This window comes from Sinocyclocheilus grahami, unplaced genomic scaffold, assembly GCF_001515645.1.
Source record: "Sinocyclocheilus grahami isolate Dianchi unplaced genomic scaffold, SAMN03320097.WGS_v1.1 scaffold29.1, whole genome shotgun sequence".
NCBI classification, from domain to species: Eukaryota; Metazoa; Chordata; class Actinopteri; order Cypriniformes; family Cyprinidae; genus Sinocyclocheilus; species Sinocyclocheilus grahami.
The window spans coordinates 2,538,841-2,563,812 of NW_015505208.1; the positions used below are offsets into that span (position 1 = coordinate 2,538,841).

The 24,972-nt window shown below is 41.3% G+C and overlaps 1 protein-coding gene across 1 annotated transcript in view; it reads right to left on the bottom strand.

Annotated features, from left to right (window-relative positions):
- Window positions 1-24,972, bottom strand: part of camta1a (calmodulin binding transcription activator 1a) — a 385,900-nt gene that overhangs the window by 67,069 nt on the left and 293,859 nt on the right. Inside the window, exon 6 of the mRNA XM_016257232.1 lies at window positions 2,222-2,293. Coding sequence (XP_016112718.1) covers window positions 2,222-2,293 — 72 coding nt within the window. The remainder of the gene's footprint in view (window positions 1-2,221; window positions 2,294-24,972) is intronic.

Sequence of the window (24,972 nt, forward strand, 5' to 3'; positions counted from 1 at the left end):
AGAGAGAGAGAGAGAGAGAGAGAGAGAGAGAGAGAGAGATAATATGCCCTTAACACCTCAAATCTCCAAACAGTCATTCCCTCTCCCAGACAGTCTATTCTGCGTGAGTGAGAACTTTTCAGAAGGGCCAACGAGGTGCAAAGCATTCTGGGTAAATTGGCGATAATACGTCCCCTCAGCAGATCTCTGCCGTTATGCAGAGCGAGAAGAGCAGAGCTGCGCAATACCACCGAGACATGCCTGGAAGAATGAGGCACTATCTGAGGGAAAAGTGTTTTAGAGGGAAGGAGTGCCGAGATTCCTCATAGGCTTCTTTTCTCATTACCTCCTCTCCTCCCCTGTCTTATTACTGAGACTTTTCTCAATAAAGAAGATCTGGACTGGATAAAAAGACAGCCACACTTGCAGTCTCTTTGCTCTCTGTTCGCTTCCCTCTTCTTTCGCTCTCTTTCTGTGATCACATTCCCTGAAAATGTAGTTTTGTGTCATCGTTTGAGGCTTGACTGTGCTTGGATTGGGTTATGTGCGTTTTTAGTGGCCATGCAACTTTGTGAATCTGCACTCTGGGATGAAAGTGTTGCATAGACAGAATTCTGACAAAAACAAAAAACAGGTCTGGTCCACATTAGCATCTAAATCTGGCTTAGGTGCCAGAATAGAGGCCCACTCATATGTAAAATGATCACCATGAGTTTGTTTCATATTTACACTTATGCTCAAAAGTTTGGGGTTGGTAAGATTTTTAAAAATGTTTTTGCAATAATTACCTATATGCTCACCAAGGATGCATTTATTTGATCAAAAACAGTAATATTGTGAAACACTGTCACAATTTAAAACAACTTTTCTATTTGAATATACATATTTTAAAATGTAATTTATTCCTGTGATGGCAAAGCTGAATTTTCAGCAGCCATTACTTCAGTATTCAGTGTCACGTGATCCTTCAGAAATATTTCGAACATGCTGATTCGGTGCTCAAGAAACTTTATTTTTAAGAAACTATAAACAGCTGTTCAAATGTATATTTTTGTGTTTCTTTGATAAATAGAAAGTTCAAAAGAGCAACATTTATTTGAAATAGATTTTTTTATCAATTTAAAGTGTCCTTGCTGAATAAAAGTAATAATAAAAAAAAAGACTAACCCAAACTTTTGAACAGTCATGCAATTTGGCAAAATGGATGTGCATTGGACATACAGTACAGTTGAGCTCATAGTGAACTTACTAAATAAAGCAGCAGCTCAAACAAAACTCTAAATATCTTTTTTTGATGACAAGCCTGGCAAAACTGATGAGGTTTTTATGCAATATGTATCATCCAGTCAACGAGCGGACACTGGGCGGTCCGTCTGAAGCTGAGACTACTGGGACACAGTGAGGGTGCTGCCAAGCCCCGGAGACTGATACCATATGTGTAAGACAAAGTCATGCTGGAACAACCTGCTCTATCCTGGACACAGACTCTGATCACCTGAAGCAGCAGTGAAGCAGAACATGAGTCAGCTCAGAGGATACTGAGAAAACATGGGGAGAGACTGAGAATAATATTTCTGAGAAAATGGAAATCTTGCTTCACAAGCTTTTACTTTCCTCTTTTCAAAGCCAGTAATAATGTTCTTCCAATTAAGAGCATTTTGTACCACAGTAACCCCTAGAAAACAGTGTTTTTAACTTTAATTAGTGACTGCTAAGTCAAATCGTTTAAATTTAGGGTTTGAAATTTTCGGCTAGTGATTTGACCCAAATTGTTTGTGCTGGCTTTTTAATTAAAAATGTAATACTAATCCAGTTTATTGAATCAAATTGCTTTCTGATCAGAGTGAAATGTTTTTAGTTTGAAGTTGTGCAACTGTTGTGTTTCATGATCGATGGTTGCTGTCACTTCTGAGTCCATCCCTAGTATATGTCCTAAAAGCATGAATATCTATCTTCTGTGCTCTTTTAAAGGCTTCATCTGCATGCGATTCCTCCCTAGACCTCTCCCTGTGCTGGGCTGTAGTTTCGAGGTTAGCTTTGATCAGTCGGTGAGCTCAGGCTCCAGCGGGCTGAGGGGTTACGTTTAATCTCCCTGCCTGTCTCCATTACAGCTGAATTACACTTGAAGGTGTGCTGCTTAGCTCCAAACGAAGAGGGGAAGAAGAAAATATATGATGGCTTCAGAAAAATAACAATAGGTAACTGAGTTCCTAACAGGTGTCCAAGTCTCTGGCAGTCTTACCTGTAAAAGCCAGTAGCACCTGCGGTGGAAGGTGGGGATGATGGAGGAGTGGACGTAACAGCCGTACAGACACTGGGGAAAGAAGCACACACAGAAACACACGGTTAGTAGAGAACACATTGGCTAAGTTTAACAAAAACAAGTTTATGGTAGGGTGTATGAGGGTCTGTCTCTCTGACAGTGTTAGACTTGAATAGAAAATGTCTTACTTTAACAGACTCTTCAACAGGTCTACTCTAAATACAACAACAACAATAAAAACCTAGAAAATACCTATTTATATATTTATAATTTATACAAAAGAGTCAGAAATGAACAGCAACATAGCTGGCATTAGCGACCCATACAGGTTAAGGAACGACACTCGCCCATGTGGCCAGAGAACGGACAGGACACTTAGAGGTCTGCCAGGGCTGGAATGAGTCATGTGATTTTGAGAAGACATCTGTGATGCTGTGCTGTTGCTGGGTGCCGGCTTTCCACCCAAACATATTGTTTGCAAGCACTCAAGCCAAAGAGCTTGGCTCTTTCTGGAATAAATCAAATATCCATTTCTATGGTTCCGGCTCCTCTACAATGCACACAGGGAATATTTATTTACCTGCGGAGAATTGGAAAACAAAGCAGTCTTGGTGCATTCACACACACACACACACACACACTTGCATGGATGTATGCACACACATGCCTACAGATACACACACACACCATGCACTATGAAATAATGGATTTTTTTGAAGTTCTAAGGGAGGTTAAGGGCACCGTTATACTGCAATGACAAGCTAATGTGGAATATGATTAGGAATGTGTTCATTGTTGGCTGTGCGAGACTAAACCAACGTTAAAATCACAAAGTGTGCAAATTAAAACTACTGTATAGTTCAATTCAAGGTACAGGTATTTCTGTAGCACTCTTCACAATACCGTTTCAAAAGAGCTCTACAATAGATCAGAGCCTTGACAGTTCCTAACATGGTATACAGTAGATAGGAGGAGGATAAAACCTTAAGAGAAAACAAATCTCTGCAGGAGAAACTCACTCTCATCTGGTCAGTAAGACTGTTTCTACAAAACCATTTTTTTTACATAGTATCACCGCTTTTGATTAAGCAGAACAAAAAAACCCAGTTTGCAACTATACTCAAGATTTTAACATCAATATACTACATTCTATGGGTCCATACTAACCAATAATATGGATGTCTATTACCCAGTGTATACTGTTCCCCTTCAGGAACTCGAGCTGCGTTGAACACTTTGGGAATGCCCCCGGCGAGTCCCCATACTGAAGCATGTGTGAAATCAGTCCAATAGAGAAGCGAGACGTCACGAGCGGGGTGACGTGAGCAACCAGGAAGCATAAAGGCGCATCCAGCAAACGTACATGTTAGCTTCTGCTCTTCAGTGAGCGCGTCTGTGTGTCTGTGTATGCAAAAAAGCACTCAGTCAGTCAGGAATTACTCTGTATAGAAAGCGAGTTCAAAATGCCTAAGTGTAAAAGAAAATCTGTGGCGAACGGATGGCGTTTCAAGTCGTGTGTTCCTCCCTGCCCACGCTATCTCACGGGTGGGGATACACACGATTTGTGCATCGTCTGTTTGGGAGTGGAGCATGCACGCAAGCAGAGTGTCGTGACCTGTACCCAGCAGAAAGATCAGGGGGTGGGTCGGTCGGGTCCACTGAACAGAAAACGGATCTGCGGACCATTATTATGTCCAAGAGGACCTCGGCCAAGCGGTCCTGACAATTTCACCGTCAGGAGCCTGAGGGCAGCCCACCCTGGGGAGGAGAGGTACACACCTCAGTATATCGTGCCTGATCCCCCTCAGTGCCCTCAGGGAGCTTCACTGATACCCCTGCCACCCCCAGTGCTTCAGGGCTCAGTGGGCTACCACAAGCAAATTTCCCAGCTGTCGCCCGGCGATGGTACGGCACGGGAAAGCTCGCCCCCTCAGATGAGGGCGCTAGAGCAGTCAGGTCGGTCATTCCCTGCTGGTCAACCACTTCAGGGCACCGAAGTGGCTCCTCTAGTGACACCAGAGGCCAGTCTCGAGAGACTGGTTCCCTTAGTAGACTTTCTGACAGCATGAAAGCTTCTGCCAAATGTCTCACAATGGGTCCTGCACACTGTAGAGAGAGGTTACAGAATTCAGTTCGGTTCTCGTCCACCTCGCTTCAATGGGGTTATTCCTACATTAGTGGGCCCTGAGCAGGCTCTGGTATTGGAACAAGAAGTAGGAACTCTCTTGAGGAAGGAGGCCATAGAACGTGTTGTCATTTTGAACTGGTTTGTTGAACTGGTTTGTCACGATAGATCTCAAGGACGCATACTTCCATGTATCCATCCTTCCTCAACACAGGAAGTTCCTGAGGTTTGCTTTCGGGGGCGAAGCATACCAGTATCGGGTTTTTCCGTTTGGCCTGTCTTTCACGAAGTGTATGGATGCTGGCCTGGCTCCGTTGCAACTCCTGGGCATCCGCATACTCAATTACATCGACAATTGGTTGATATTAGATCAGTCAGAGCAGATGGCGGCTCGGCATCGAGATGTCGTCCTCGCCTATATGAAAGAGCTGGGGTTACAGCTAAACGTCAAGAAAAGTGTGCTTTCTCCGCTACAGAGAACCATTTATCTGGGCGTGGTGTGGGATTCGACAACGATGCAGGCATAGTTGTCTCCTGCTCGTATCAAAGTGATTCTCACAGCCATGAGGGGAGTGAGGGAAGGCCAGTCACTCACTGTCAAACAGTTTCAGAGACTGTTGGGTCTGATGGCAGCTGCGTCCAACGTGATACCTTTTGGCCTGCTGTACATGAGACCCTTGCAGTGGTGGCTCAGAACAAAGGGGTTTTCCCCGAGGTGGAAACTGCGTCGCACGATCAAGGTCACGTAGCAATGCTTATGTGCCTTAGACATGTGGAAGAAACTTTGGTTCCTGTCTCAAGGCCTGTTGCTGGGGGTTCCTTGTCGTTGTGTAACGACGGACGCCTCCCTCACGGGCTAGGGAGCGGTCATGAGTGGCCGCTCTGCCCAAGGTCTGTGGGAAGGCCATTATCTCATGTGGCACATCAACTGTATGGAGATGTTGGCCGTGTTTCGAGCTCTAAAACACTTCCTTCCAGACCTAAGGGGACATCATGTGCTTGTCCGCACAAACAACACATCGGTGGTCTCCTACATCAACCGGGAGGGTGGTCTGCGCTCATGCCCCCTTTATAGGCTAGTGCACCAGATCCTCCTGTGGGCTCAGGGAAAGTTCCTCTCACTAAGAGCAGTCTACATCCCTGGGTATCTCAGTCAGGGAGCAGACATCCAGTCGAGACAGGGGCTGAGGCCCGGGGAATGGAGGCTCCACCCAGAAGTGGGGACCTCCTTTGGAGGGAGTTTGGCCAGGTGGAAGTGGATCTATTCACATTACAGGACACGACACACTGTCCGCTCTGGTTCTCTCTCACGCATCCAGCCCTTCTGTGAGCCCCAGCAATCTTCATCCCCGCCCGGAGTTATGGAAGTTGTGGGGGCACAGCTCATAGCATCCGGTCTCTCAACTGAGGTTGTTGAGACCATACTCCAGTCCAGAGCTCCTGCCACGAAGAAACTGTATGCCTTGAAGTGGAAGCGACAGCGACTGCAAGACCGACTGTGACTACCCAGTTGGTAGTTCTGGAGTTTCCTCAGGAGCGTTTCTCCGCAGGATAATCCCCCTCCACTCTGAAAGTTTATGTGACGGCCATAGCTGCTTACCACGCCCTTCTGGGTGGTCAATCATTGGGGAAGCACCCGTTACTTACATGTTTCCTCTGTGGCACCCGGAGGCTGAGGCCAGTACAGTGCACCAAGATGCCCTCATGGGACCTGGCGGTGGTTCTGGAGGCTTTGTGCAATGCTCCTTTCGAACCCATTGAAGATGTCTCTGACAAGCTACTCACGCTGAAGACAGTCTTCCTCCTTGCTATATCCTTGCTGAAGAGGATAGGGGACCTTCAGGCACTCGCAGTGTCGTGCCTGGAGTTCGGAACATGCTCGTATGGTGCAGTGGGTATTCTCATTCCCAAAGCTTTCGACGCAGCTCGAGTTCCTGAAGGGGAATGTCTCGAGGTTACGTATGTAACCATGGTTCCCCGAAGGGAACGAGACACTGCGTCTCCCTGCCATAATCCCTGCAGGCGCTTGCTTCCGCAGAAGCTAACATGTGCGTTTGCCGGATGCGCCTTTATGCTTCCTGGTTGCTCACGTCACCCTGCTCACGACGTCTCGCTTCTCTATTGAACTGATTTCACACATGCTTCAGTATGGGGTCTCACCGGGGGCGTTCCCAAAGCGTTAGACGCAGCGTCTCGTTCCCTTCGGGGAACCATGGTTACATATGTAACCATGGTTCCCCGAAGGGAACGAGACACTGCGTCTCCCTGCCATAATCCCTGCAGGCGCTTGCTTCCGCAGAAGCTAACATGTGCGTTTGCCGGATGCGCCTTTATGCTTCCTGGTTGCTCACGTCACCCTGCTCACGACGTCTCGCTTCTCTATTGAACTGATTTCACACATGCTTCAGTATGGGGTCTCACCGGGGGCGTTCCCAAAGCGTTAGACGCAGCGTCTCGTTCCCTTCGGGGAACCATGGTTACATATGTAACCTCGAGACGTTCACAGTGTGCCAATTTTTTATATGCACAGAATTCCCAGATGACCTACGACATTTACCAAAAGGAGCAGTACACACAGAGCATACTGCGCAGAACAGTGTATCCCAAAATGCAAAGCTTCCAATTAACCTTCCATTGTCTTGTGTGATGATTGATGAATGAGCTATAAACAGATTAATATCCGCCAAAATTTTTTATTTAATTAATCTTTTTAATGACTTATTTGGTCAGATTTCCAAGTTAAGACACATTACCATTCAAAAGTTTGGGGTCAGGAATATTATGATCAGGACAACTGTTTTCCACAATGATAAAGATAAGAAATGAGCAACAAATCAGCATATTAGAATGATTTCTGAAGGATCATGTGACACTGAAATCTGGAGTAATGGCTGCTGAAAATTCAGCTTTGCCATAGGAATAAATTACATTTTAAAATATATCATAATATAAAACAGCTATTTTAAATTGTACTAATGTTTAATAATATTCCTTTTTTTACTGTATTTTTTGATTAAATAAATAATCATGAGTGAATTCTTTCAAAAACATCTTATCGACCCAAACTTTTGAATGGTAGTGTATATTGTGCACATATTTTCCCCCATAAAAATGGATAAAAAAAAATTACCATTTTTATTTTTGTGATGATAAAAGTATACAAATTGCTGAATTAAACATTCAGTGTAGTGAGGTCATGTGACAGTCATGTACTGTAGTAGGTACAAATACATTATATACTGTACAGTGCACTGCACAGTATTAATTTAGAAGTAAAACAGTATTCCATTCAGAACATTCAGCCAAAGTCTGTCTTTCTCTTTCTTTTTTTCTATCACCAGCAGCAGCATAAAACAAACAAGCGTGTGTGTTTTTGTGCTAACACAGATTCCCTCGCCGTGTCAATGCACTCAGACACTCACGAGCAAACAAACACTATAGTCAGCAGAGCATTGAGGTCCAGAGTCTCTCACCGGTTCCATCTTACTCTTCTGCTAATCTGAGAGGGGCAGACAGACTGAGGAGATATCTGCAAAGCTTTCTACCGAGGGTGGTTTCTCAGAGTAGGCAAGAGAAGCATTTCAAACGTCCATCAAACGCCACTGCTTTTCTACGCAGGGCTTCCATCCAGCTCTGGATCGAAACGTACAAGAACACATTTCTCCATCTCCATCTGACAGATAATGTCTGTATGTGGATGTCTGCTATATGTACCAGGCCGAGCGCTGTGAGCGTCTGTTCCGCAGTATTGACAGGTGTGTGCGGTTCCTTACTGTACATCCCACTGTGCGGACTGGAGAGGGAATAAATTAGCCCCAGGCAGCTTCTGTTTACTCAGTTTAAGAAATAAACAAAGTGTTCAGCAGGCATAAACAAGATGCCTGGGCTGTGTCAGACTGTAGCACCTGTCAGAGCTGATACGGAAATCAATGTAAACCGTCCATTGGCTACACACATACTGTCAGAGCTTACACAATAATATAGCTTTGTTAAAAAATCGAGTGTGCTGTTTGTTGCCTATATAGGCTGCTGCTTTCTAACAGTGACTGAACCTCAAATCTAAATGATCTGGAGTGATTTAGATCGGCAGGAACTTTTTGTGCTAAGCATAACAGGAAAGCTCAACTCTTGAATTGATTTTGCTGTTAGCATGATGCAAAGCTAATGATTTGATACTAGAAGCAAAAATAAATAAATAATTTTTTTGCAACTATTTTTCAGGCACATTATATTTTTTTAATTTTTATATTATATTTATTTATTTATTTATTTTACTCTTCTTCCCACTTAAATTGCTCTTCTTCCCACTGTGTAGACTAGAGTGCAAATATATCAGCCCCAGGCAGCCTCTATTTATTGGTCTTCTGTCATTAGGTTTCTGAACAGGCATATATGTAAATTATAAAATGCATTCACGCACAAACAAACCAGAAACAGGTAGGCTCACCATTTCGCATCCTCCCAAAACATTTGATATAATACACACAACAAAGCAAATGAGAAAACCATAAACCTTTAACGCAGACTAGCTTATCAGTAATTCAGGACAAATATCATTCAGTTCTTTGCTGATTCTCTCTCAAGGCTGCGTGGCAATGTGACAAACTGACAATGACAGAAGCCATTATTTGCTGTCTGTGGGCTGTGACAAATGACAGCACATCAAATGGCAAGCAATTAAGGCATAATTATATTCCCACAATCATGCAGGACTTCTCTCCATTTCTCAATCTGACTTGCTCATCATTTGAAGCAACAGCAAAACTACAAAATACAAACTGTTCTCAATGCATATCTAAAACAGACCATAGATGAGATTTTGTTGTGAAATGGGCCATTTGGGATAAAAAATAGTGGGGTCAGTCCATGTCAATTGGTCTAAAAATTGTAAAGATAGTTGCTTAATTAAGTGATCTCTATGTAGTGGTATTGCAAAACCAAGATTATTATTTTTAAAATAAAAATGCTCAACAACCTTCACTGGACCACTTGAGATGAATTGACCATAGCGAAAAATGTGTATTAAAATCCTGATCAGAATTTCTCTCTCCAAAAGTAATAATTACTGATTTGTTTGCGAAAATACTAAGCAGAATATATGGTTCTGCTGAAGGACATCTAGTTTTTTTTGCTACTAAATGCCTCAAACAAAACATTTTAAAACCTCATTATAAAACCGGAACCTTCTTAAAATGACTTTGTTTCCAGGCAGACTTCATAAACAGATCGTAACTAGTGATTTCTTATAATACTTGCCATTTTTGTAAGACTAGGGTCCATGTGCCCATGGGGTCAGTAAAGGTCAACAGAGGGGATGACCACTTTGGTCAGATGTTACATGGTCAGACAGTGGAGTTGTGATTAGGACACACTAATTGTGCATGTCATCATAGCAGTTTTTGCGCTAAGCCATCAATCAAGGCAGCCGGGCAGACAATGAATGCAAGGTGTCCAACCTGCCAAAAGATGTGAGACTCTCTCATTAGGCCATAATGATGTGTTAAGGCACTCTTAATCAGACCATGGCATCTTAAGTATGGTGCCAATTTGCTGTTTTATGATGTGACGATGTGTGTGGTTGTGATACTGGATGCTCTCAATGAACCTCATCAGGGTAGATGCTGTTTAATGTGATGCGAATGAAATGAGCCTGTGAGGAAAAGACATACAGACTGTTCAATACATTGCACAGTATTCAATAGTGCAATCTAAGCAAGAACATACAGGTGAATATGGTAAACATTTTAACTAAAATAAATTGCAATACTTTCTAAAACAATGATTAATCAAAGTACATTAAGACACTTCTTTTGTAGTCTTCTGAAATGTTATGCTTAAATATAAAATTGAGCCACTATATTTCATACATTCCCAGAACTGAAATGTGAGAATTTGATAAAACCAGGTTCAAAACTTATTTTTCATTTAGTTAACATTAGAGTTTAAGTTTTTTATATTGTGGATTTTAGAAATCTCTTTATATCACCTAACACATTAGAAAATACTGGCAACATTTTGCCTGTAGTATCTTTCCTTATTAAGCAGACTCATATTCTATACCTCACAGCCTCATTTTCATTTGTGTCAAATTAAATATCGTGCCTACCCTGATTGAGGCCCATAAGCCTCTGAGGGAAACCAGACACTGCAGAGTGTTTGTCTAGTCTGGTATAGCAGCTATACCGAATCCCACGCTAACCTTGATAGAGTTTTGTCTTAGCACTCGCTACACAAGGAATAATTTATCAGACAGTGAATCCAGTTGGGAATACTCAATCATACAATTTGAGAGCGCATTGGCGACAACTTGATGAATTACCTCGTAGAGTGATATAGTGAGCTGAGACCTTGTAGATAATCAAGACAAATCTATTACCAATCACTTGAACATGTACATTTGTCATGCCTTACTCTTCTTTCAGCAATACTAAACAGATCTGGATAACTACGTGTTTGTGCGTACATGACATGCAAACCCTCACAAGTATGTCCTGTGCCAGCAGATCTACTACAGAGTCACCATTTCATTAAGAAGATCAAGCTTTATATTATCAATCAGGCATATATAAGAAGACCTGCCTAAGGGCTGTGGATTGAGCCTGAGGCAAAGACACAAATATGTCTCCTGTCCAGCAAGTTACTCAGCCTCTTTCAGTCATGGTGTAAAATAAGTCATGGTGGTTTGAATGAACACGACGGTGAGTAAATTATAAAAGTGAACAATTTAGATGTAAATTTGAGTTTGAATTTTCCGACTGAACTGAACTTAAATGAAAGAATTCTCAATTCAATTCTGAATGATGCACAGTCCTGCTAGTGTCATACTAGTACGACATTAGCAGTATCATCTCTAGTAAACAGAATCATCTTATTGAGTTTAGTCACCTCTGCAGCGGCATCTCAAACTTCAGCTGTGTGAAACAAAATGAAGCTAAGGAGACCATTATCTTCACTGAACAATACCGCTCGCACAAAAAAGAATGCCTTATGGTAATTTGGTTTCTAAAAATACCTTGCACATTGTAAATAAAAAAAAAACAGTTTATACACAGACCCCGAAAGGGGGAATTAATTACTCGAGCTGGACACGTAAACAAAGCCATACATCAATATCACAAACACAACAATAACACAGAGGAAATATTGTACAACTAAGGCTGTCCAATATCATTGCATGCAGTGAGAGAGAGTGAAAGAGAGATAAGGAGGAGGAATAGTGTGCGTACTACCCACACTCATGCCTTTGACAGTACAACAAATGTGCGTGTGTGTGTGTGTGTGTGTGCACGTCTCTCAGGCAGAAGACACAGTGTCTGTTGATGTTAATGCCAGGCCTCTGGGCTCAGGGCCAAAGGCATTAAGTGGAATCGAATTCCACAAAACTAGCTTTAATCAGCAGGTTTTTAAGGTTAGAATTACCCTCTCTCCTCCAGCCTGCCTGCCAAGGTTAAAGCCCTGCCCGAGCAGGCTGAGGTAATGGGATGGTGGGGTCGCAAAGGCCTCATGCTCCTCTGCTCCTCTACACACTAAAACCCCGGCATACTCTCACATATGACGAGCATCTGTGGAATACTGAACAACCCAGTGCTCTCGACTCATCAAGGACAACGGCGACCAACTGAAGTATGTGTATATATATGCTGTGTGGTTAGTGGTTAAACGGGTAGTTTACATTAAAATTCCCAGAATTACAATTATGTGCTCATTTGCGCACCCTCATGCTTTTCCAAACCTGTTTGAATTTTTATTTTTTCTGGGGAACATGAAGGAGATATATTGCATATTTACAGTGGGGACTGGTGATGTTCAAAAAAAAAAAAAAAGGCACTATAACGTTATTCAATAAGACCCCTCCCCTTCTCTGTAACTCGCAATTCTGATTCAATTTAATGGCAAATTTGACAGGCTTCCCACAAGAACCTATGACATCAACCCTGGTGTGAACAGAAAGAGAGTGTGAGATTTAAAATCAGCAGATGATGGTGATCTATTCCATTTCAGTTTTTTAGGTGACTGCAAGGTTGAGGGATCTAAACCCCAAAGTTGATCTATGAACTACCACCGTGTCTACGAGTAAGATACTTTACTCCAGGTTAATCCAAGGCAACTGACTACTTACCTACTTGTGTGCAAGACAGGTAGAGAGAGAGAGTGACTGTTGACTGCTGATCTACAGTATTACATCATTAGCAGACAGAAGGCGAAGGTGGTATCCAGACAAGACGAACATACGCTGTCTAAAAGTGCTTTTACACATTCGAACCCCAATCAGCCCTCAGGCTGAGCAGGCTCAGAGCGTATAGAGCCATCATTACTAAGAGTCTCTCCGTGTCACAATGTAAGGGTACCGTAATAGCCCATTATGTCCTGCTGTCTGACAAAGTGACTTCGGGCCTGAAGCCTGGCCAGAGTTCTGCGGACAGAATCATGATTCACGAAGAACCCTGTGCAACAGGCAGTTTTTGCCCCCTTGTTCTTCTGCTCTGTGTCTTCCTCTATCAGGGTGAAACAAAAATAAATGGCATATTTCTCTCTGTCAGAGAGGGCTGGTGATGCATGAGCTGCTAACACAAAGAACGCGGGCCTCTGGGACTCCGCAGAGCTCGGTTATTTGCATCTACGAAGGATAGTAGATGACTCTCAAACAGTGAGGCCAAATTGAGGAGAGGCTCTTACATGCTGGAGTCAAAAGGATAGAAAGTTTAAACGAGAGATTAGCTGCCTGAAGGGAGGGATTGTTGGTGTCTAATATAACAATTACAGAAACTTTCATGAAAGCTTTGAAGCGAGTTTATCTCTTAAATATGAAGAGAAAAGGGCTTCGGCATGCCGTTCCTAGTCAAAAATATCACGGGTATTGAGAGATAATTCCCCTTCAACCCACTGAAAAAAAAACTTTGAAGTACGGGGGAATTGTCTCTCCTCATTCTCCATTCACACCCTCACCCTGTCTGAGATCCCATTCTCTCCTCTACCTCCTCCTGATCCTTGCCCATGGCGGGCCGAACCCTACCGGCGTGCTGAATAATGAATCTATATCTCCATCAGCCGTAGCAGCCCATTATTCATGGAATTCTGGGTTTCATTATGGAAGCTAATAGAAAGGCAAAAGGACGGTCAGTCCCTCCTGTGGGGTTCAAAGGTCAGGGGTTATCTGAAAACAGCTGATGTTTTTCAGCGTGCTTAAGTTTCTGGATCTATCAGCATTCGAGATCTGAGAGACGAGTGATTCGTAAACACGACGCAGTAATATTAGACTTCTGAATGTGAATCAGAGGCTGGTTTGCATGAATAGCATTATAAGACGTGTGCCGCTTTGTTTTATTTCCATTTGTGCTAAATATTTATGCACAAAGCTTTGCTCCCTGGGGAAACGGTTCGCATACTTTTTGAACAGCTTCAAATGCTCACAACAAACGCTGAGCAGACAAACACAATGAGTCGACTGTGTCAAAATATGGAAATATGGTTAAACCGTTTAACCCACGCTACAAGAAACTTAAAGGAATAGTTCACCCGCATCCATATGACTTTCCTTAATCTTTAGAATACTAAAGGAAATGTTTTCCTGGTTGTTGCTTTCCATACAGTGAAAGTGAATGGGAATGAAAAAGAAAAACACACTAAAAGGGCCATAAAAGTAGATCAAATATATTTCAAATCTATATGATATGATATAACATGTAAGTTGTTATCTGTGCCAAACACAAAGTGTCAGATTTAACTGTGAGAAAATTTGAATAGGTCTGAATATGTCTGATTGGTTTCAGTGATGTTACACAAGGTGGCTTTAAAATTTGAACAAAATACAAAACATATTTTTAAGTATATTTTCAAACATAAACAAAGCCACATAAAATAGCTCATTTTGAGTTTTTAAATAAAAGAAAACAACGACTTCTGCAAAAGGGTCTGCATACGGTATGTTTACAAAGCAAAGTTCATCAGATGAAATTTAAGGAAATATTTAGAAAGTTAACATATGGATTCAGAAAATAGCAACCAGGGAAATCTGTGAAAGTCACATGGGTTTATAGCAACCCATATTTAAACCAAAAATGAAAATTCTGTCATTATTTACTTTCTTTCTTGAGGAACATCAAAGATGATATTTTCTGAAATGTCTCATAGTGTTTTTCTCTGTTTCAAGTCAATGATTACCAAAACTAAGTGGTTACCAACATTCTTCAAAATATTTTTTTTCTGTGTCCCACAGAAAACAGAAAATCATACATGACATGAATGACATGAGGGTGAATACATGATGATAGAATTTTCATTTTTGGGTGGACAATCCCTTTAGGTTTTTAAAAATGCAAGCCATTTCCAGGGCATGTGAAACACACAAATGGAACTTTGAGGTGTGACTGTATCCACCTTTTTCTTCAACGCGGAAGTAAGCCTATGGGCAAGACTTCCGGTTCATTAGCCGCTATAGGTAAATAATGAGAAGAATAACAATGTGCAGTAAACAGTAAAACTGTTAGCATTATAAACCAGTGTGTTCATAATTGAGACAATACATTCAAATAATATGGTAAGACGCACCAATTTTCAATATCGAGCAGCAAAACAAACCGTTTTGTACAGCTAAAAATAGCTGGACGTGGAAGCCAGACCCATAGAATTTACAAATGGCCACGCCCATTTTTACGGGAAGAAAAAGGTGGCTAAACCAGGGAGAATCTGTAGCTCTGCATAATTGTGTTAGCAGTGATTAGCACACAGTTATAGATCTCCCAGCTTGATGTATATGCTCTCTTCATTTCTGCCGGCTCCCGCACGAACAGAGACTGTTAATCATAAAGAGTCTCTTCAAAAAAGAGAGAAAAGAGAGAGACAGAGTCAGCGAGACATCAGAGGAGAGCGGAGAGACTACTTGATTACCAGCGAAACAGCCAGAAAATCAGACCCTGGGATGAAGGAGGAGAAAAGGAGGGGAGAAAGAGAATGGGAGGTACAGAGAGAGGGAGAGAGAGAGCATGAATGCTAACCAGCACCCAAACCAAGAGCAGAGGCTTTATCCTTCACAGGCAGAGGAACACCAATCGCAAACGCATTTTCTCAAGCCCAGGCCCTGAGAGAGATAAAAAAAGCAATTTGTATTCTATTCCTCCTCAGCGTCGCTTGCCCTGTTCCTCTGCCTGCATATTTGTAAACACGGCTTCGTCAGAGCAGCTTAATCTTCCTTGCGCATACGCAGGCTGGAGGCGGCGGAGGGGTGATGGGATGGGGAGGTTGGGGCGGAGGGGTCAGGCGAGGTCAGGCGAGGTCAGAACAGGCCAAACCACATTTCCTGAGGTACGCTCCTTTATACACATACCAGAGAGGCAAACAGTAGTCTACATGCTTTCTGATATTAAATTTGTTATGTTCGTGTTATAGTTATAGGCAACAAATAAAGAGCCTGGGACCATATTTTTGCTTACTTTTGATTATATAAAATTTACAAATACCGTATTGTCCCGAATATAAGACGATGTTTTTTTCTTGGAAAAAACGCGGTCGTCTTATATTCAGGGTCTAGACTTTGACATGTCAATAATACACCCACAACAATAGGTGGCGCCAAATACGCATAAAACGAGTGTGCCATGAAATACGTAATGTAACGCGTGTTGTAAAGATCGCGAGTAAAAACAAAAGAAAAAGAAAACCTTACAGCTGCATGAGTCGTGACTGTCACATTAGCCTGATGGGACCAACTCTACTTCTACTGTTAATAAGATTTTGGTAGGCTACTATTAGATGGATAGCCTAAATGTCCTAATTCAGATGGGCAACCTGTTTTTTTTATGGTATATCAAAAATTAAAATAGGAAAAATATGAAAATAATTGAAGACAAAATGTGTTTTACTGAGAAAAAACAAGAATTGGTTTTTAAAAAGCCTTTTTCCAAAAGGTACATCTGGAAAAAGGGGGGTCGTCTTATAATCAGGGTCATCTTATATTCGGGCCAATATGGTACATAAATAAATAAATAACTAAACGACTAAAAAAATGTGAATGTAAAATGTTATATTGCCAAATTACAATAAATATAACTGAAGCATTTATTCTAACTTAGATGTTTGCTAAATTCTAGGTCATTTTTGATTCTATTAAAACTTATATAAAATGTAATTAATATGTATATTAATCTCATAAAACACAAATTAATATCATATGCACATTTTGTAATGACAAAATATGTTATATAATATAGCCTTTTTTGGGGGCAATATATCACACTTGATCTGAGCTCCAGTGGGCCAGAGAGGAGCTGCTATATTTTGGAGCGTGGTGGAAAGTCAGGATCCAGATGGCATGGAACAGTTTGGGACAGCTTGATATTATCACAGAGTGACAGACAGAGTGATCAGTCCGCCATTAACTAGCAGCACAGATACAGGCCTTACTAACCCGAGCAAGATGTCCAAATTTACTCCCAAAACACAAGCTAAATTAACACTGAAGCAGCTCAAGAACAAAAAGGTTAATGGGCCTGATCTCAATCCAATTAAGAATCATAATTATTTGAAAATTGTGGTGCACAAGCTACAGAAGACAGGTCTACAAAATATAATAATTTGGTGACAACATTTTTAATGTTAAGAGAATTTATATTTTTGATAGTGCTGTCAAAAGATCAATCACGATTAATCGCATCCAAACTAAAAGTTTTTGTTTACATAATATATGTGTGTGCACTGTGTATATTTATTATGTATATATAAATACACACACATACAGTATATATTTTTATGTATAGATTTACATTTATTTACATGTACATATTTATAGTCATATAAATTATATTATATATAACTATATTTAATATATAAATATAACATATTTTTCTTAAATATATACATGCATGTGTGTGTATTTATATATACATAATAAATATACACAGTACACACACATACAGTATATTATGCAAACAAAAACTTTTATTTCGGATGCAATTAATCGCAATTAATCGTTTGACAGCACTAATATTTAAATAAAATGGAGATATTCCTAATAATGATAATTTAAAGAGAGTTTACTTTTTAATGTATATATATATATATATATGTATATGTACTGTATATAAAACACAGTGGTTAGTATTCTACTGTCTGAATTTTACTTTTTATTCAGGTAAAAGAAAACCGAAGAGACTTGTCTTTTGTTCAAGAGTCTTTTGTTGAAAACGCGCACACACACACATGCACACACACGCGTGCGCACGCGGACAGTGGAGCCTAGATACAAGGTGACAGATTCTGTGTTATGAGAAAGAGAGAGGGAGACATAGGAGAGACAAAAATGAAAGGAGCGAGTGTAAGATAGAAGGCAAGGAGAATGAGAAGTGACACTTCATTTCTGAGGCCCATGTCTGGCTGACTTATTATGAGATGTTTTGTAAGCTAGCTTGGTGGTGCATCTGTTCTGGACCTGAGCCTGTTCTCGCTCTCACAGAGACTGGTGGCTGGAACCTGTGTTTATCTGCCCTGGGCAGCAGCCCCCTCTGTTCTCCTAAATTTACTGCCCAGCTCTCTGTCTCACTCCCTTCACTATCATAGCTACCCTATTCTCATTACATACTTTCACCTGGCCATAAGCCTGCAACCTTCTCTAATATAAAATAATATAATAATCAAATGATTACTCATCATGTATAACTGGATAATGTATAACTGTCCATAGCTTTTGTAGTTTGGATGAAACAAAATGCTTTTCAGCTTTTCACTGGGTTCTCAGGGAATTCAGTCAATCAAGAATTTAAACACCCTAGAGGTTTAATGCCCTTTTCCCACTTTTCAACATCTACACTTGCCTTCAGCTATACTGAAAAAATATTCTATAGAACATCCTTGTATAAACAATAAAAATGCACCCATAACATCCGTATGTAGTCAGACATATGGACAAAAATACTGTATTTGAATATAATAAATGTAAAATATATAAAACATACAAAACATAAAATTAAATAAAAAGAAGAAATCATAAATAGAAGAAACCATAACTTCAGCATCTAGACAGGCCTATGGACAAGACACTGGATTTGAAACATGAATTATGAAAAATATAATAAATTTAAAAAACAAATATATAAATAATAAATATAATTTTTTCTAACCTTAAGAGCTGCTTTTATTGTATTTTCAAGGCTTTAAATGAATGTTCATTTCACAGAAGCTATAATTTGGTGTGCTGTGAACTTCATCTTGACTGTGATTTTTTTTTTTTGTATTCCATCGATCAGCACAGTGACAAGTGAAATTCAGAGACATTCAGACATCGATAAAAGATGTAAGAAAGACAGTAGCAAAGTTGGGTGATTGAAAGAGGGCGTTGGAGAGACAGGAAGCAGAGGTACAGAGAAGAGGTGGAGTGGAGGGAGTGAGTTATGTGACATTCAGCATCTCTGGAGCTCAATCCCCTCAACAGTTTACTTTCCCCAATTACAGATATGGGCCGCCCTGCTTTATCCTTGCTCATGAGTGATATGAAACCTCCGTCCTTCAGTGCGCTTCCCGCTCTCCAGATGATCTAATGTGACAGAGTGCAGGTATTAGTTATCAGAGCTTTGCTTCATCGGAAAACGGCAGGCTTTATTTGCGACTGGTAGCACGCTAACTGTCCCGTCTCAAGGTTAGAAATGCTCGCTCAGAGAATGAATGTGGATGCTAATGCCTTTTCCACAAGCGTCATTCCTGTTTCCTCTCTCCTGAAGTGGTTCAAGACTGCTGCTTGATTTATACGCCACACGCACCATTAATCCTGCAACCATGCATGGCTCTGCTGAATAATTGATCTCGGTGCTTCTGTAACTAAATCTGTCAAAACAATGACGGCCCCCCCACCAATGGCTTATGGTCTGCTAAAAGTCAAAGCAAAACAAATACTAAAATGCAAACAAAAACACTCATACCCAATGAAAAGGAAGGCTGGAGCAACTTGCATTGGAAATTAATGAGTGTGTCTGTGACTCTTCCTGACCACAAGAGGGAGTTTTACAGCTATGGACTATTCTGGCAAAATGTATGTGTGAGTGTGAAACTCCTGCAAATCAAAAGAACATGTTGTAATGACATCAAAGAAAATCTGAAAGAAATCCTGCTTCCTAAGCATTTCTCTTTTCAGACCAGTTCTCAACCACTTTAGACGCAAAGATCGCCAGTGGCCCCAGATTGTTGTTTACATTCACGGTGACATTCACAGTGAATGTATCTTGAAAAATGTATAATGACAAAGTATCAATAGAAGGATTTAGGATGCTAGTTTTGATATTTCACTACTATTTATGCTTAAAAAAAACTGACAATGTGACAATAAATTCTTACTATCTGATATGAAAGCAAAATAAAAATGCAAAATTAACCGATATTATTGATATTTTAAACTGAAAAAAGGAACTTACATATTCAGTTGCTTCTGGCCTGTTTTATTTGTGATACATCATATTTCTTTAGACTGAATCATTATATCTATTAATTTCCCACCAAATTATGCAATTATCTGGAATGTTGAGTAACATGTCTGAACGAACTAAAAGATACCACTGAAAAAGGTGAAACACAAAACAATCTCTGTAATGCCATAGTCTCTGTACACAGCACAGATAAGTCAAGTGGCGAAAACACCTTTTTTCCAGTCAAAAATAATCACAAAACTTTCAGTTTTTTCAAATTCATATATTAATGTCTAAATTCACTTGTAATACATAAAATTATTAATTAATTTTTAAAAAATGTATTTAAATCTTCTTTTTAAACAGTAAGTAGTATAGACTTATGATATTTATTGGTTATTAGCTAAAACAATGGTGAGTATTGGCCAGAACAAAAGGTCAAGTTAAAGTATATTGCATCTAAATAAGAGAGAATATAGCTAGAGATACTGAAACAAAGTTTCTTTATCAACACAGCTAGCAAAACATTCTCAGTATCCGTCCTCTCTAAGCTGGCCTGATGTTGGCAGTCATAGGCCTCCAGAGGCTGTAAATAATGTCCCATGGGCTGTATGGAGCAATACACACACATCACCCACAGCCATCCTGTGCCAATTTACTGTTTTTGTGTCTCAGCCGCCGCCTGGAAGGCATCTGTATGCATGGCCATTCCAGCCCATTTACATGCAGAGCCCTCTGGACAGAGATGAGCTTCTGACTCTCTCTCAGCCTGTCTAAAGGGGCAAACGAGGCGAGATGACCCTGGCTGTGACTGCGTCCACAGAGATGGGGATTTCTGCTAATGACCACAGAGCAGGTCATCAAAATCAGACGGCAGACACGGGCTGACGGCGAGAGCTGCATCAAAGAACGGAATGTACCACGCTAACATCTCTGGCGTGAAGCGACTCATTTCGCCTGATGTATTAATTAAACAACTGTGTCGGCTTCCGACTAATTACCGTTTTGTCCCATTTACAAGAGATCCAGCCAGGGAAGGTGGAGTCACATTAGTGCAGAGCCAATCCGGAAGCCTGGAAGGGCTGTAACAGGAAGTGTCCTACGAGGAGCTCGGTTTTATTCTAGCAACATGATGTAGCTGATTAATTAACAAGGTCAAGTGGATATTGCTTTGTGGTGTTTTCTAATGAGTCCCCAAACACAGACCGAGAACTAAAAGGAGGAGGAGTGTGAGTATACTGATGGGAGTATGAGTGGAGGGAAGAACGCAAGACAGGGAGAGACATAGTTCTCCCATCAGTGTAATGCGCTGTTCCATATCAGTCCCAGTGGGATAGAGCGCTCTGCCGTCATTAACGTCCACCCACCACTGAATCTAATTAGCCGTCCTTTTGCTCTGACACACACACACACACTGCCACATGTGCGTGATCAGAAGATACGCTGTCGTGAATGCCAGTGACCCTTCGGTTTCATGCTGCTGTTACTGAGTGACAGTATGATGAGTACAGCTTGAACGCCCCCTTTCCTGCTGAGTCCGTTTGGGGCCCGCCTCACCCCCTAGCTCATTACTGTGGTGAGTTTGTTTAGATATCTGCCATTATAGTCACGACTTCAGGGGCCACTGAGAAGCATGTGTGCACGTCCATCTCCGTGTTCATCTCTGAGCACCTCTCCCAGCCCATATGGGAGCCTCTTTACCCTTTTCTAATGCTACGCAGGAGGCCTATTTCACAGTGGAGTCTGTCCTAGCAAATGCCTGCCTAAAATGCCACTCGTGGCGAAATGACCATCTCCTGCACAATACTTCTGCAGCTCCGCTCTGTTTGTGCCATTTTGCCCTCTGTAAAGTCTAATTGAAGTGCGAGATTTATGTAGGCAGTTGATGGGAGCGCAGTGAGAGCAGACGTTACCAAGACGGCATGTAAATGAAACTCAGTGCAAGCCCAGAATAGCAAATAGGACAAAACAGACGGAGCCAAAACAAAACAAAAAACAAAACAAATATTTTTGATACAAAAAACTTTGATATTTCCTAGCAAAGGGGGATTTTGCCAGTGTGTTTTATGTTAAAAGAAAAAACAATTATCAATTAGGCCATATCTGCGATTGATGTAAAGAAACATAAACTGGTATCTCTAGAGAATTCTTTATTTATTAAAAATAATACAAGCTGATGAAAAGATCTGATGCCCTTGCAGGAAAAATCAAAAGAAAAAAAAGAATCACACAAAAGTTTAGCAGACCTCAACAGAATTGTAAAGTTAGTAAATTCTACAAATCTCCTGGGCCTTTTGCTTGTTCACTTATTAAATATTTGGATAAATTTTATTTTGCTTTCAGCTACAAATTAGAATGTATTCCGGGTCAAATATAATGCGCTTTGACAAGAAAATAAAATGATACTGGCCGGTGGCCGATAATTTTATAAGGAACTGCAATTTTGTAAGTACTTCTAACTTGTACCTCGGTGGAAATTTACCATCATACATTAATCTAAATCTAAAGTACATTTTTCTAGGAATCCATGTGTGAAAAATTCCTCATATTAAACAACCAAAATGAATATATGCTTGGAACAAAATCATGACGACTCATCTCTATGTTTCTAACAGGTGCAGTTTTACCAAGAGACTGCAAGTAACACAATGACATGCTATGCTTGTCAATCAAATGACAATTTCATAAGGACAAATATATATTGTGATATTAAGCAATATTATGCAAACAAGTGTGCTAATAATTTAGATACTATATAAGGCAGCTAATCACAGCCATGCCTGATTGTGACAGTAAGTTAAAAATGAGTATCTTATATTTTACATGTAATATTGTCAGTCACTTTGTGTGGTTTTACTCTGCCAAAGCAAATATATCTAAACAAACCCATGGTAGAAAAGCTGCAACAAACTAGAACCTAGAAGTTTTCTTCCTGAATGATTTATTTATTATGATTTTTTTTAAATGAATCCGAGTGAATGAGTAAGTGGCTCTCAGACAGTCACTTGATAAACTTCAGGATGAATAAGCGATTTCAAACAAATCAGTTGAGTGACTGATTCAGTGGCTGACTCATTAAGTAGTTTTTGACTTATTCACTTTTTTGAAGGAATCGGCTAACTGAATGATTTAATGACTTGTTTTATAAACACACACTCATTTAGTTCCTGAACAAGTCAGTGTGTTGAATGAATGATTCAATAACTAATTCAAAGACAGTCACTTGTCGCCACCTACTGGCCTAACTATGTAACCTCCAGAAAGAATCACTTAAAAATCCCCACTAATGATACACTCTCACAGCCTATAGAACACAAACACAACATATTTACAGTACAGCTGGTAAATCCATTTAACATATTTGACAATATTTAAATTCCATAGTGTAGAAAACATTAACACTCCACCGATACTTTTTGACTTTGCGATCGCCTGAAGTATGTTTATGTAAACAGATGCATTGCCTACAAAGAACCAGCTAAACCTCAAAACAACAACTTAAGAGAACGGGGCAGAAGAAACAAGCACAGATGTCTAAAAATCAGTTAAAAGGCAGGGTGAGACATTATCGTAAACAGTGAAACAGCGCAAGTGTGTTTGTTGGGAAACAAAGTATGAGCCGCACAGCTCACCTACCACAGGTGGGCAAGTGGGAATAATTGTTTAATTACATCAAATGTGTTCACAAGGACGACAGCATGAATCAGCCCTGAGACACACACACTCACATCTGCAGCAGCTCTCAGCACCTGCAAGCCCTGATCCCTCTCTCCATACATAACGACCAATAAAGCCACTGCTGACTCCTACTGAAACACAGCCAACAGGGAAGAGAGAGCGAGAGGGAGAAGAAGAGGACTCGCATGACAGCACCCACTGAAACAGGCTTCACAAGCCAGCGGCTCCTCATTTAATGTGTGACCCGTCTCATCCCTTCGCCCACAGTGTGTGTGTGTGTGTGTGTGTGTAAGATACTGGTGTGGGATGCCCTGTGAGCAGAGGGATCCAGGAAGCAGCCTGCTTGACTGTGACTGAGGGTGTTAATTAAAAGCCATGGTGAAGCCAACCAGAAGAGTAGGGCGAGCGGCATAGTGGGTGAGCATAGACTCCGGGAACAAAAAAAGCCAGAGAAATGAGAAGCACAAAAAGGAATAAAAGGAAAAAAGTAGAGAGAGGAGAAGCGGGTGAATGGATGGGGACAGCATGGGGTGAGAGCCGGGGATAATTACTGCTAATAAAAGCTAATGGAATTTATCCCTCTTGTCAGGTGTAAGATGATGTGATTATGGGAGAGCTGGCTGAGGGGAAATTGGGAACTGATCCGTTAATCCCCCCCATCCTCCTGCACCACGGACGACTGGAGGACCGAGGTGGCTATCGGAGGAGTAGAAACTTAAGAACAAGGGAACCAGAATGAAGCGAATGGAAAATGGCTAGAAAATAAGTGACATCTTGAAAGTGCCCGTGGGGTCAATGAGTGTATGTACAGCTTATTTAGTCCTCGAACCCTTTGCATGGAATTAAGAAATCAGATTACTAAAGCCTTTCAGGGTTTAATGTTGAAGCAAGCATCAAAAAGCTGTGTCTCCGTCAGAGGTCATGGGTCTTTCAGTAGGACAATTTTGCTAAACACTTCTAAAAGCAATGGGAAGCATTGAATCCAGATTTAGACCCCCTGAAAATGTTCGAGGTGATAATATTTAATAATATTGCTATTTCTGTCACGGTCTGTGATGGCAAGGAGCGCGGAGCGAGAAACGAGGAGACGTGGAATACAACAACAGTCTTTAATCCAAGGAATAACAGGGGAATAACACACATAACACGGGTAGACGTACATAATCCTGACATATCACCCGCCTCCCGGAAGGTGCGTCCTCGCACCGTGGAACAACAGAGGGGGTGAAGTGGGTGGGAACTAAGGAGGAGGCTCAGGAGGAGGACGGACACCTGGGAGGGGACCGTCAGACAGAGACCAGGGAGGAGACGAAGGAGGGAGGAGCCAGGAGGGACTTGGAGCAGGAGGAGTCCAGCTGGACCCAGGCCACAGCCATAATGACGGCCCATGGTGGAGGCGACGGAGCGAGGAGCCATGGAGGAGGAATGGCCACCGACTCCAGGGGGCCGACCAATGGCGACGGAGCAGGTGGTGGAGGAGCCCGAGGCGGAGGCGGAGACGGAGAGCCGATGAGCCAGGGCGATGGGGAGGATCCGAAGGT